Source organism: Mus musculus, chromosome 11 (genome assembly GCF_000001635.26).
Source record: "Mus musculus strain C57BL/6J chromosome 11, GRCm38.p6 C57BL/6J".
Classification (NCBI taxonomy): domain Eukaryota; kingdom Metazoa; phylum Chordata; class Mammalia; order Rodentia; family Muridae; genus Mus; species Mus musculus.
The window spans coordinates 86,530,457-86,543,884 of record NC_000077.6 but is presented as its reverse complement, the minus strand read 5'-3'; the positions used below and the strand labels follow the sequence as shown (position 1 = coordinate 86,543,884).

The 13,428-nt window shown below is 39.3% G+C and overlaps 1 protein-coding gene across 14 annotated transcripts in view; it reads left to right on the top strand.

Annotated features, from left to right (window-relative positions):
* The window catches only part of Rps6kb1 (ribosomal protein S6 kinase, polypeptide 1), a 46,017-nt gene that overhangs the window by 1,001 nt on the left and 31,588 nt on the right, over positions 1 to 13,428 (top strand). For 13 of the 14 annotated variants that reach the window (XR_001780060.2, XR_879743.3, XR_003949513.1 and 10 more), the window contains 3 exons: positions 8,425 to 8,474; positions 9,739 to 9,859; positions 11,045 to 11,113. The exons of the other annotated variant lie outside the window; for it this stretch is intronic. Coding sequence is in view for 7 of the 13 variants with exons in the window: in NM_001114334.2 (NP_001107806.1) it covers positions 8,425 to 8,474; positions 9,739 to 9,859; positions 11,045 to 11,113 (240 nt within the window). In the remaining 6 variants the exon portion in view is untranslated. The remainder of the gene's footprint in view (positions 1 to 8,424; positions 8,475 to 9,738; positions 9,860 to 11,044; positions 11,114 to 13,428) is intronic. 14 annotated transcript variants of the gene reach the window in all.

Below are 13,428 nucleotides of genomic sequence, written 5' to 3'. Positions count from 1 at the left end.
TTTAAAGGAAAAAAAAACCCCCATTCATAACGACACACGGCATTTGTAAGTTAATTCCCTTCAAGTTGAAGATGTCTATATTTTTTTTTCAGAATAATTTATGTAATTGTAGGGTGGGAAAAAAAGCGTTGACAGCTGTGATTTGTCTCGCCAAAAATAAATTGCTTGAACCGAGACTTGTGAATAGTGGTGTGAGGGTTTTCCTTGCTGAAGTTTAAATTTAGAGTCGCTTTTCTAGTGCACATCTTGGCTTTACCTTTGCTGTCCTAGTAGTTTGTTATTTATGTATACCATTTTTTCTACAGTAATACTTACTGAAACGTACATATTTTACACCAAGGGTTAAAAAAATACATCAAACTAAATAACCAATCTTGGACAAATGTCATCAGTAATAACCTCCTAGTGACTTTAAATGTCTTTAAGTCATCTGTAGAAGAATATGGGTTTATGGCTGATGTTAGATAGTTGCTGTATTTACATGGGGTCTCCTTCTCACCCCCAGTTTTCCTTTAGTGAATAAATTGTGCCCTTCTGGCAAACTATTGAAATGCTATGTATAAAGGACTTTGAACACTTTAGGAAATTAAGTGGGCCCACATAGATTATTCTTTTCATAATCAAGTGAGTCTCAGTTAGAATTTCAGAGTTCTAAATGTGGGTATTACACGCACTTTTTAATTTCATGTTTTCATGTGGAATTCCACTTAGCCTTTTAATCAGATGTGGTGAGTTCTAAATTTGAAGCACACACAGGATTACTTTAATTATAAATGTGATCCACTGTTCAGTTATATTGGTTCCATATGGCAGTGGTTTTGGAGTAGAGCCAGAGAGAAAACTGGTAAGGAGCACTTCTGTGAGTACTGTGATTAGTTGCTGGTGGAATTTTCAGTCTGGGTTTATCATCCTTGGAGAGTACAGTAGTGCATTACAGTTCTTGGTATGAACTGGATGGAGCCTTATTTCTTTTTCTCTCTCTCAGTGTGCTTCAGGAACAGTAGGTGCTTGAGTGTTGGCCTACTCTTGGGCTTTTGTTTTGCAGGAAGGATTCTGAAAGGATGTTGAGGAGGGGGACAGGAAAAGTGGATCAGAGGATGAAATGTGACCACAACCATAGGGGCAGGAATTTAGGAGGAAGAGCAGAAGTAATCCAAGAGGATTTTGAAGAAGATACTTTTAGAGTTGAAATGTTTCTCTTCAGTGTGTCCTTTTAAAAAACAAAAAACAAAACCCCCAAAACCTTGTGTCACTGTGTAGCCGGGTGGCGGTGGCTTCAAATTCAAATGTGATTTTGCATTTGCAAATTCCTCTGCATCAGGTTTTTGAGTGCCAAGAATATAGTGGTGTGTACTGCCAGACCTTGAGTATATTACTAAGAGATGTCCTAATGTCTCAAGGTGGATAAAGGAAGACTTGAGATGGCGCTGGGTCAGCTACCTAAAGAGAGTCTAGATTACTCTGGGGAAAAAAGTTGTAAAAATCTGAAGTCTTAGAAAATCTTATGTCTCCTATGGTGAATGTACAACTTCTAGTTTGTTATGTAATCCGTTGGTACATGCCAGAATTGCCTCAGTTCTTTCTAAGTAAGGGAACTGAGGCTTAAGCCAGAGAGAGACCTGTTTCCTCTGACTGAGTTCATCAGATTATATTGTATAGATTTAAATGTCTTCAACCAGAGATAGCCCAGTGGGCAAAAGAAACTTGGCTATTGGAAGCTCTGAGCCTGAAGACTTGAGCTGGACAGATTTGATTGAGATGGCCTACACTGTGTTGATCATCCTAGCCTTCACCGTGTGGTTCTCCTTGATCCTCTTGCCTCTGTCTCCTGAGTGATATAGGTTTACATCCCCAAATCCAGCTTGCACATGGACTTTTTTTCTTCCATATTTATTTATTTTGATGGGGGAGGTGTGCAATAGCACGTGTGTAGGGGTCAGAGGACAACTTGGGAGAGTTGTGAGGAAGCTAAGGATAAAATTAGGTCCTCAGATTTGGCAGCAAGGGCCTTTACCAGCTGAGCCATTTTGTTGGCCCCATGCATAGATTCTTTTTCAAATTATTACTGCATTTATTTATTTATTTATTTATTTATTTATTTATGTGTATGAATGTGTATGTGCACGTGCATGTGTGTGTGCATGTGTGCTTGCATAATGCCATAGTACAGCATTGGGGGTAAGGTGACAACTTTGGTCGTTGGTTCTCTCTTTCCACCAGAAGAGTGAACTCAGGACATCAGAATTGGTGACAAGGTCCTTTATTCACAGAGCCACCTCACAGCACTGCATAGATTCTTGATTGCATTTATTAGCCTCATTCACAGTGTCTCTATTTGTATGTCAGATTGAATTCAGTAAAAAGAAAAATAGTGAATGCAGATCTCTTCGGTCATACTCATTAACTATGGGATCTAGAGTAAGTTGATTTTGTTTTCTTCTTTGTAAAGTGAGGGTCAAATGAAATAAAATTTAAAGATTTCTCAAAATACCCTGGCTTACTGGACATTTTGCTGGTTCACAGACTGTACGTTGTCAGAACCAGCCATTGCTGTGTCCAAGTCATTTTACCATTAGCTGTGCATAGCCACTCAATAGCAAGTCCAAGTATCCGCAGCTACTGTGGTTTTAGAATTAATCGTCTTTTATTCGTTTGTCATTGATCACACAAATAATACCTTTGTGAGTATTTTGTACTGGAATCTATATTAGTAAGTATAGGCATTTATGTAGTTAATTTTTTTGTTGTTGTTGGGTTTTGTTTGTTTGTTTTTTGTTTTTTCGAGACAGGGTTTCTCTGTATAGCTCTGGCTGTCCTGGAACTCACTCTGTAGACCAGGCTGGCCTCGAACTCAGAAATCTGCCTGCCTCTGCCTCCCGAGTGCTCGGATTAAAGGCGCGCGCCACCATGCCCGGCTAGTTAATTCTTTAGTCAGTAAATGATGAAACTAAATTGATAATTTAAAGATAAAGCTGAGTATCTATTATCTGAGTTTAAAAAAGAATAAAAACTTTAGAAGAATAAAGTTATGGGTAATCAAAATAATAAGAGGATTTTGATGACGAGAGTTTTTTCTTCCTGTGTTTGTCTATATTTCTGTGGTAGTAAGTTGAAACTAAGGGAAAGTTTTCCTCTGGAGAATTTTTTTTTTCTGCCAGTTAAAAATCTGAAATAATTGGAAAGACATATTACACAAGTTTTAGAATGAGATAGCAGATTTTTGTTTGACAAAAGTTAGGGCATACTGCCAGGTATGGAAGGACATGCGTTTAATTCCAGGAGTCAAATGAATCTCTGAGTTCAAGCCCAGCCTGGTCTGTACAGCAGGTTATAGCCAGGACTACTACAGATAGACCCTGTAAACCCCCCCCCCCCTCAAAGTTTAAGGGCTGGAGAGATGGCTCAATGGTTAAGAGCAATCACATGGTGGCTCACAACCATCTGTAATGGGATCTTATGCACTCTTCTGATGTGTATCTTCAGACAGCTACAGTGTCTTTTTTTAAAAAGTCTATTATTTAGGGCCCGGCCAGATGGCTCAGTGGGCAAAGGAGTTTGCTGCCAGGCTGGCAACCTAAGTTTGATTCCTGGAACCCACATGATAGAAAGAAGGAACTGATTTTCACAAGTTGTCCCCTGACCTCCACATGCACACCAAGACATGAGCTCGAGATGGTACACACACGCACTCATTGTTTTTCTTTTGATTAAAATGTTGTGTTTTTCTTTTTTTCAAAGACAGGATCTGGTTATGTAGCACTGGCTAGCCTGGAACTTACAGAAATCCACGTGCTTCTGTCTCCCCAAGTGTGAACCACCACACTTAGCCTATTTATTACCTTTGAGATCGAGTAGCATTTAATCTAGACTGCCCTTCCTTCACCTCCCAAATGCTAGGAATACAAGTGTATCCTACTATGCCCATACTGTGCACCCCCACCCTGCTTTTTGTTTTGAAATATGGTCTTATTGTGTAATGCAGCTCCCTGTCAAACTCGGAACCTAGCATCCCAAGAGGAGCAGTTCACATGTGCCAGATATGGCTTGGATATTTGTTTTAGTTCATCTCTGGATTAGGGATAATTTTTCTCATTGGGGAACAACTCATTTTAATTTTTATGAAGTGCTCAATCTTCATTAAGATTCCATGTTTATTGATTAGAGTTTAGATTGTTTGTTTATTTGTTTTGGTTTTGATTTTGGTTTTTTGAGACAAGGTTTTTCTGTGTAACCCTGGCTGTCCTGGAACTCACTCTGTAGACCAGGCTGGTCTTGAACTCAGAGATCCACCTGTTTCTGCCTCCCAAATGCCAGGATTAAAGGTGTTCACCACCTCCTGGTTACATAGAATTTTAAAATTTTTTTTAAAGAATTATTTATTTTATGTATGTAAGTATATTGTAGCTGTCTTAAGACACGCCAGAAAAGGGTATCTGATCTCTTTACAGATGGTTGTGAGCCACCATGTGGTTGCTGGGAATTGAACTCAGGACCTCTGGAAGAACAGTTAGTGCTCTTAACCACCGAGCCATCTCTCCAGCCCCATGTAGTTTTGTTTTTTTTTTTTTTTTTTTTTTTTTTTTTTGAGACAGGGTTTTTCTGTGTAGCCCTGGCTGTCCTGGAACTCACTCTGTAGACCAGACTGGCTTCGAACTCAGAAATTCACCTGCCTCTGCCTCCCAAGTGCTGGGATTAAAGGCGTGTGCCACCACGCCCGGCCCCACATAGAATTTTTAAAGAAGACTTTGAGATTATAATATAACTACACTTTTCCTGCAAATACCATGGTCAGCTAGTTTGACACAGCCTATCTTGTACAATACTTTGCTTTAGCAGGCTCTACTTCACAGAAGTGAAACTTAAAAGTGTGAGCTTTTGTAAAGGTGTAGTGAATGGCAGGAAAGAACTGTGTCTCAGATGTCCCTGTTTTAGAAAGTAACGGCAAGAAATGTGAAATGCAGGTGCAGGTGGTGGGACAGGCTCAGGAAATGAACCACAGCCTGAGGGCATGTCTGCTGAGGTGGCTTCAAAGGAGGTTCCCTGTTAACTACTCTGTGGTCATTAATTTAAAATTAAGTAAAGCCAATATTTAAGAAATAAACAATTATTTTATAATTATAAAACACCAGTTTTATCACATCTGATAGTCTTTTTGTCTTTAAAGTATAGCTGTGATTGTGTGGAGGACAGAAACTAAAGATACTGGTTCATTAGTGGTTTTTTTTTTGTTTTTGTTTTTTTGTTTTAAAGATTTATTATTATATGTAAGTACACTGTAGCTGTCTTTAGACACACCAGAGGAGTGCGTCAGATCTCATTATGGGTGGTTGTGAGCCACCATGTGGTCGCTGGGATTTGAACTCAGGACCTTTGGAAGAGCAGTCAGTGCTCTTACCCGCTGAGCCATCTCTCCAGCCCCCCTTTTTTTTTGTTTTTTGAGACAGGGTTTCTCTGTATAACCCTGGCTGTCCTGGAACTCACTTTGTAGACCAGGCTGGCCTCTGCCTCTCAAGTGCTGGGATCAAAGGCATGCGCCACCACCGCCCAGCTCCTTAGTGGGTTGTTTGTTTGTTTCTAGATACATGGTCTCACTACATAGCCCATGTTAGGCTGGCCTGGAACTCTATGTAGAACAGTTTAACATGAAACTCACAGAGATCTGCCTGACTCTGCCTTCCAAGTTTTGGGATTAAAGGCATTCTCCACTATTCCCAACTTTTTTTTTAATATTTATTTTTATGTATATTTGTGTTTTGCCTATACACCATTTGTATATAGGCTCTTGGAGGCCAGAAAAAAGTCCTGTATCCCCTGGGACTTATTGATGCTTATGAACCCACCATGTGGCTGCTGGGAATTGAACCCTCGTCCTTTGGAAGAGCAGCCAGTGCTCTTAGTCACTGAGCCATCTCTTCAGCCCTGCCTGGTTTAACTTGTTTGTTGGTTGGTTGGTTTGTTTGTTTGAGATAGGGTCTTCCTATGTAGCACTGGCTGTCCTGGTACTCCCTATATAGACCAGGCTGGCCTTGAACTCACAGATACTCTCCTGCCTCTGCCTCCAGACTCCTTGGATTGAAGGAGTGCTGTTGTGCACAAACTATGTTTAACTTTTTAAAAAATATTTTATGTGTAGATATGTTTTGTCTGTGTGCCACTTGCATTTTGTTGTTGCTCTCAAAGGTCAGAAGATGTCATATTTCCTGAACCAGAGTCAAAGACACTTGTAAGCCAGTATAATGATACTAGAAATTTAACCTGGATCCTCTGGAAGAGCAGCCAGTGCTCTTAACTCCTGAGCCATCTGTGCATTCAGGCTATGCTGTTTGTACTTTTCAGAGATCTCTATTTTCTGAAGTACTTGTACATTTTACATTCACACTAGCAGAGTATGATAGTTCTTTTTTTTTTTTTAAAGATTTATTTATTTAAAGTACACTGTAGCTGTCCTCAGACACTCCAGAAGAGGGAGTCAGATCTCGTTATGGATGGTTGTGAGCCACCATGTGGTTGCTGGGATTTGAACTCCTGACCTTTGGAAGAGCAGTCGGGTGCTTTTACCCACTGAGCCATCTCACCAGCCCCATGATAGGTCTTTTTCTCTCTCTCTACTTCTCCCTTTCCTTCCTCTCCCTCCATCCCCTTCCTCTCTTTGCAGGTCTAGTGAATGGAAAGATGTCACTTAGTCTGTCTCTATGTATCTTCCTTCTAGTACTAATGCTGAATATTTTTCTGTGTGGGTTATTTTTCCTTTTATGTATTTGGAGATACACCAATTAAGATCCTAACTTGTTTTTCAAAATTATCTTTTTCTTCTTTAGTTTGTTGTTGTTGTTGTTGTTCCACCTTATTAGGGTTTAGAGGGGCTAGACCTACTGAAGATCAAACTTGCATATGCTAGTCCAGTGCTCTAATGCTTAGATATATATCAAGACCTTTTGTTTTTGATATGAGTTCTTGTCAAGTTCAGGGTGACTGTGAACATACTCTATGCAGGTCTTGAATTTATGATCTCCGTCTCTTAATAAAGTAGTTAGAATTGATTACAGGACTATTCTACCAGACTTTTCTTTTCCTATTTTAAATAAAATTACCTTATTTATTTACTTATTTATTTAGTAGGGTCTGACTGTTTTGTCCTGGTTGACCTGGAACTATCTCTTTAGACTAGGCTAGCCTCAAACTTTCAGCATTTCTCCTGCCTTGATCTCTAAAGTGCTGGGGTTATAGTCATTCAGTACCATGCCCAACAACTAAGCCATACTTTTAAAATGATATTTTTTGTTTTAAATTGTGTGTGCTTGTGTCTGTACACATGACTGGAGGTGCCTGAGGAAGATAGGAAAGGGTTTCAGATTCTCCCCAAATCCTTCCCATGCTGCAGTTACAAGCTGTTGTGAGCTGCTTGTTGTTGGTCCTGGGAATTGACATTGAACCTCCTAAAAGAACAGCACATTCTCTTAACCCTGAGTCAGCTCTCCAGCCCCACTATACGCTGTTGAGGGTTTTGGGTTTTTTTGTTTTGTTTTGTTTTGGGGGGGGGGGAGAATTTTCGAGACAGGGTTTCTCTGTGTAGCCCTGGCTGTCCTGGAACTCATTTTGTAGACCAGGCTGGCCTCAAACTCAGAAATCCGCCTGCCTCTGCCTCCCAAGTGCGTGCGCCACCACACCCGGCTAGGGGTTTTTGTTTTGTTTTGTTTTAAGACATGGTCTCACTATGTAGACTAGGCTGGTTTTGAACTCAAAAGAAATCTGCTTGCCTCTGCTACCCTAGTGTAGCATGTGCCATCACACCAGACCTTCTAATCTTCTAAGCTATTTTTTTACTGATTCTGTGGTAAATAGCATTTTCTCGATTTAATTTTGGGATTGTTCATTGCCAGTGCGTAATAGGCTAATTCCAATTTTCACTTATTCTATGCTAGAATAAATGTTTGATCAGTTTGATGCTTAACCATTATATTGGTTGGTTAATTATTTTACCTCAATTAGGCACATGGTACATTGTATATCTTGGGCTAGTTGTGGTTCTCTTAGGCATGTTCATGCTCATGTTCATGACATGTTAGTCTACCTAACAGAAGTATTTGATTTGATTTAGTATCTCATAATGTAATGCCTTTAGCTTCATCAAAAATAATATTTAATAGATGATAAGTATAGTTGATGAAGGAAAACTCCCTTTGTTTTGTTTTAGGTTATGAATAACTGCTGTAGGTGGTTGTATAAAATGAGTAACCTTGAATGCACAACCTCCAGTGTTGTTTGTGTACTTGATTTTGTTCACCATGTTTGCCTGGTAGTGAAGTAGAGACTTTAAACTGGTTTATTTCATTCATTCTCTCTGAATTATAAGATAAACCATTGAACTTCTTAAAATTTGAGTTTTTGGTGTTACTTATTTCTAAAACTTAAAATATTTTTCAGGGTCAGTTAAATGAAAGCATGGACCATGGGGGAGTTGGACCATATGAACTGTAAGTGTGTATGGAAGACTTCCACTGTGTTGTTTCTTTCAAGTAGGTTGTACCTGTCCATAGCCTCAGCGCTTTAATAATCTGTTTATAAAATCACTTATCCAGTTGCTGAGTAGAACATGAGAATTTTAATATTCTGTATGTAGAAAAAGATGTAATATGAATATGAGTTTAAGTTAGTAGGACGTTTTATTCATTTAATACAGAAAGCTGTGTAACTTCTTCTTATTGAAGATTATTGCTAGTGTTCCCAAAATACTTGAATACATCATTTAGACAGAGAGATTAATGCAATTTTAAGTCATGTTGACTGAGTTCTGTTAGGTGAGTTTGTGATTAATCTGCTCCTTATTCCACCCACCAGTAAAGAGCATGACAAGAGATGGAGAAGATCAGCTACTTACCTAAGGAGCACGTGTATCACAGACACTCCATTCCTTGTTTGGAACCTTTAAGCTAGTAACTTGGAAAAGTCAGACATGGGAAGAAATGCAGATATATTTTATTATCAAGAAATTTTAAACAAAACAAATCTGGGTGTGGTGTTAAGTGTCTTACTCCTTAACACTCAGGAGACTGAGGCAGGAGGATGACTTTGAGGCCAACCTGGGTTACCTAATCAGTTTGAGATAGGCCTGGGCTGTTTAACAACTAATTGAGTCATGTCTGAAGGATCCTAGTATCTTCTGCTAAAGTTGCCCAATGTTGGGTAATAACTAATCTCGTGGACATTTTGAATGAACGAAATTTGAGTAAGTTTACTTTGTCAGCTTAGTAAACATGTTCTAATTTTCTTAGTTTGGGGCTACTTGGCATATTTTTTTAAAAGAATTATTTATTTAATATATATGAGGACACTGTCACTGGTCTTGAGACACACCAGATGAGGACATCAGATTCCATTACCGATGGTTATGAGCCACCATGTGATTGCTGGAAATTAAACTTAGGACCTCTGGAAGAGCAGTCAGTGCTATTCACTGCTGAGCCCTCTCTGCAGCCCTGGTGCTTGACATTTAAGAAAATAAGTAATAGTGCAAGTTCTATGAGCAAGCAGGCAAACAGTTCCCAGCCTGCCTTGATCTTGACCCAGTTATATCATTGTCTCAATCGTCAGGTGACTTAGATCACAGATACCAAAGTTACCATTGCGGACTTTTTCTTCTTTTACCTACCTGTATCCATTTCTCTTTCTTTTCTAACAGTGTGCTGGATATCCTTAAACATTTTGCAAATTCACTTTTGGTTTTGCTTTTCTTCCCAGTGGCATGGAACATTGTGAGAAATTTGAAATCTCAGAAACTAGTGTGAACAGAGGGCCAGAAAAAATCAGACCAGAATGTTTTGAGCTACTTCGGGTACTTGGTAAAGGGGGCTATGGAAAGGTAGGACATGTTTTGAATGGTTATCTTGGACTGGGGTGACTGGTTTTTACACACTGGTTCCATTGATCAATGTAGGATCTGACCATGACTCATGATTTGAGGGCTAGAAGTTCAGTTCTCCTTCCTTCTCCACCACTACACATAGGCATAAGGGAAACCCTCAGTGTTTACTGAATAAGTAAACAGGTAGTGTACCAGTCAGCTCTGCTATTAGAGGACTGTTTGTTTTCTTTGGCCCAACGGAACCTTATACAGGATTCCCCTTTAAATATAGGTATGCCACACCACCTCACTTCATATATGTTAAATGATGTGTTACTGAGGCTTGAATCTGAATGTGTGTGTTTTGTTTTGTTTTTTTTAAACTTGCAGTATCTAAGAAATAGTCATGAACTCAGAAAAGAGTTTCATAGTTTTGCCCTGGGCTTTATAATTGAAGATCTTATTTTTATGTGTTTTGCCCAAGATAACTCATAACATAATTGAAGATCTTATTTTTATGTGTTTTGCCCAAGATAACTCATAACACAGAAATTCACTTCTCTTTTTTTTTTTGGTGTTTTCGAGACAGTGTTTCTCTGTATAGCCCTGGCTATCCTGGAACTCACTTTGTAGACCAGGCTGGCCTCGAACTCAGAAATCCACCTGCCTCTGCCTCCCGAGTGCTGGGATTAAAGGCGTGCGCTACCACGCCCAGCTCTGGGATTTGTTCTAATCATCCTGAATATGTAACAGTTTGAATCTTACATATGTTAGTTGTTAATTATAAGTGTTGGATAAGAAGCTATCTCAATGGAGTGAGTAAAAATATCTGTCAGTTATTGACACTGTTATGTGAAATAATAAGTTTATCCCTGGAATCAATTTATATAGAAAACTAAAAATTTGTTTTTCAAGGTTGGGAGCACCAATAGTTTGTGCTAAGTGAACTAGGATTTTGAGTGCTCTTTAGTTGGGTATTTCCATACACTGCCATCAGGTGGCAGCAAACCACAGAAAGGCCCACAGATTGCCCTAATCCTAAAATGTGGCCTCTACTAATAGACCCTTTTTGTGCACAGTCCTTTGTGGTGCTCTTTTTATAGGATAAACAACACTATCACAGGTTTCTTACAAATGGGGATTAGGGAAGATGACCTGCACGTTGGCTTTTGATAACATGCAAACACTCATTTCTTTGTCTAGGTTTTTCAAGTACGAAAAGTAACAGGAGCAAATACTGGGAAGATATTTGCCATGAAGGTGCTTAAAAAGGTGACTCTCCCTCTCCCCTCACTCTATGCTATATCTTAATTGCTATAAAATCTGTCTGTCGGTGCTGTGGTTTTAACCCAGAAGTAGAATGCATGTTCAGTATACATGAGATCCAGGGCTTAATCTTCCCAGAAAAGGAAAAGTACTTATAACAATTCTCCTTGGGGGCTGGTGAGATGGCTCAGTGGGTAAGAGCACCCGACTGCTCTTCCGAAGGTCCGAAGTTCAAATCCCAGCAACCACATGGTGGCTCACAACCATCTATAATGAGATCTGATGCCCTCTTCTGGTGCATCTGAAGACAGCTACAGTGTACTTACATATAATAAATAAATAAATGAATGAATGAATGAATGAATAAATAAATTAATTTTAAAAAAACCAAAAAACAATTCTCCTTATAGAATGGGAACTGTGTTGTGAGGTGTATTTTGTTATACATGTGTTTTATTTCTGGTGAGGGTAGAAAGGAGAGCACTTTCTGTTGTGAACATTCTGAACTCTCAGCTTCTGGTTTCCATATTCTAAATGTAAGCATATTATTCCTGCTTTTAATACAGCAGTTCTAGTAACTATTAAACTAGTTAAGAATTTCTTTCACTCCTAACTCACCTTTTTTTCTATCTTGCCCTTTTGGTTCATTTTTATTGATTCTATTATTGTGCTCTCTAGTGTTTTTTGTTTTGTTTTGTTTTTTTTTTTGAGTCAGGGTCTCATATAACCAAGACTGGCCATCAACTGGCCCTCTTGTGTCATATCCTGAGATTACAGGTCTGCACTACTATGCCTGGCTTCCTTAGGAGCCTTTTATTCCTTGTTCCTCTAGACATGTCTGTCATTAAGAGACCCCTTTGCCACAATCCTTGAATCTTGGCTCCTTCAATATCGCATCTTGTTTCCTGCACATCATGACTTTGTATTTCTTTATTTATACCCTATTTTCTTGTTATAGTGACTATCTGCTTTGAGAAAGAGTTCTTAAAGATGTTTATTTATAATTGCTTTTTGTTGGTGGTGATAGTGAGACGGGGTCACTATGTAGTCCAGGCTGGCCTTGAACTCATGATTACCCTTCCAAACTCAGGCATAATTTACAAGTATGCACTAGCATTCAAGTCATGTTACTTTCGTAGCTGAGTTCATATAGGTGATAGCCAAGCAAATATCAGCAGATTGTTGAATAGAAAGTATGGAACTTAGTCCAAGGGGAAGCCCACAGGAAAGGTGTGTTTGGGAGCTAATGATAGCACTGTGGCAGCAAACAGTCTGGAGCTCTAGGGAGGAGCTCTGGGTCCTCACTGACTCTTCCTGTTTCCTAGTACTGCACTAATGACATTAGAACAAATTTGATTAATATTCACTCTCCATATGTGTGCATGTATTGGTTTATGTGCCATGATGTGCATATGGAGGTCAGAGGACTATGGGTGTGGGGCCTCACTTTTCACCTTGTTTGAAGTAAGGTCTTTTGTTGTTATCCATATTATACACCAGAATAACTGATCCATCAAGCTTCTGAGTGTCTCCTGTCTTCTGCCTCCCATGGTTGCTGCAGAATTGCTGGGATTATAGACTAACATTACCATATCTGGTTTTTATGTGGGTCTGGGAATCAAACTCAAGTCGTCATAGCTGCAAGGCAAGGATTTTACCCAGTGAGCATTCTCCCAGCCATGACTCTTACTGTATGACTGTTTTAGTGAGCACTAAACCACTGAGACATACCCTACCCTTTGACTCTGAGGGGAAGTGTGTGAGACAGGGACTCACTGGAGTCTGGAAACTCATTATGTATATCAGGCTGGCCTCAAACTCAAAAAGTTACCTGTTTCTGCTACCAGAGTATCAAAGGTGTGTACCAGTGTAAACTAGCCCGGTCTCAAATTTCCAATTTTCTTTCCATCTCAGCCTCTTGATTATGGGCATGTGTGGCTCACCTGGTTAAGAATCTCTTTATTATACTTTATGCTACTTTGATTATTTGATTGTTTAGGTGTGAGTGTGTGTCTAGGATTTGAACCGAGACCCTCATACAGGCTAACCAAGCCAACTGTTATTATGTAATACTCATCACCCAATATCTGGGAATATATTCGGTGTCAAAAATCAGTTTTACTTAGAACTTTGCCTCATTCATATATCTCTGAGAGTTTCTGTTGAGCCATCTCTTGTTAGTCTGATTCCCAATCTTTTTATCCCCTGATGATTTTTCTAAAAATATTTGACATTTTCTTCTTTCCTCCTTTCCCTCTCTCTCCTTCTCTCTCCCTTCCTCACTCTCTCCCTGTCTCCTCTTCCTTCTTTCTTCTAAAATT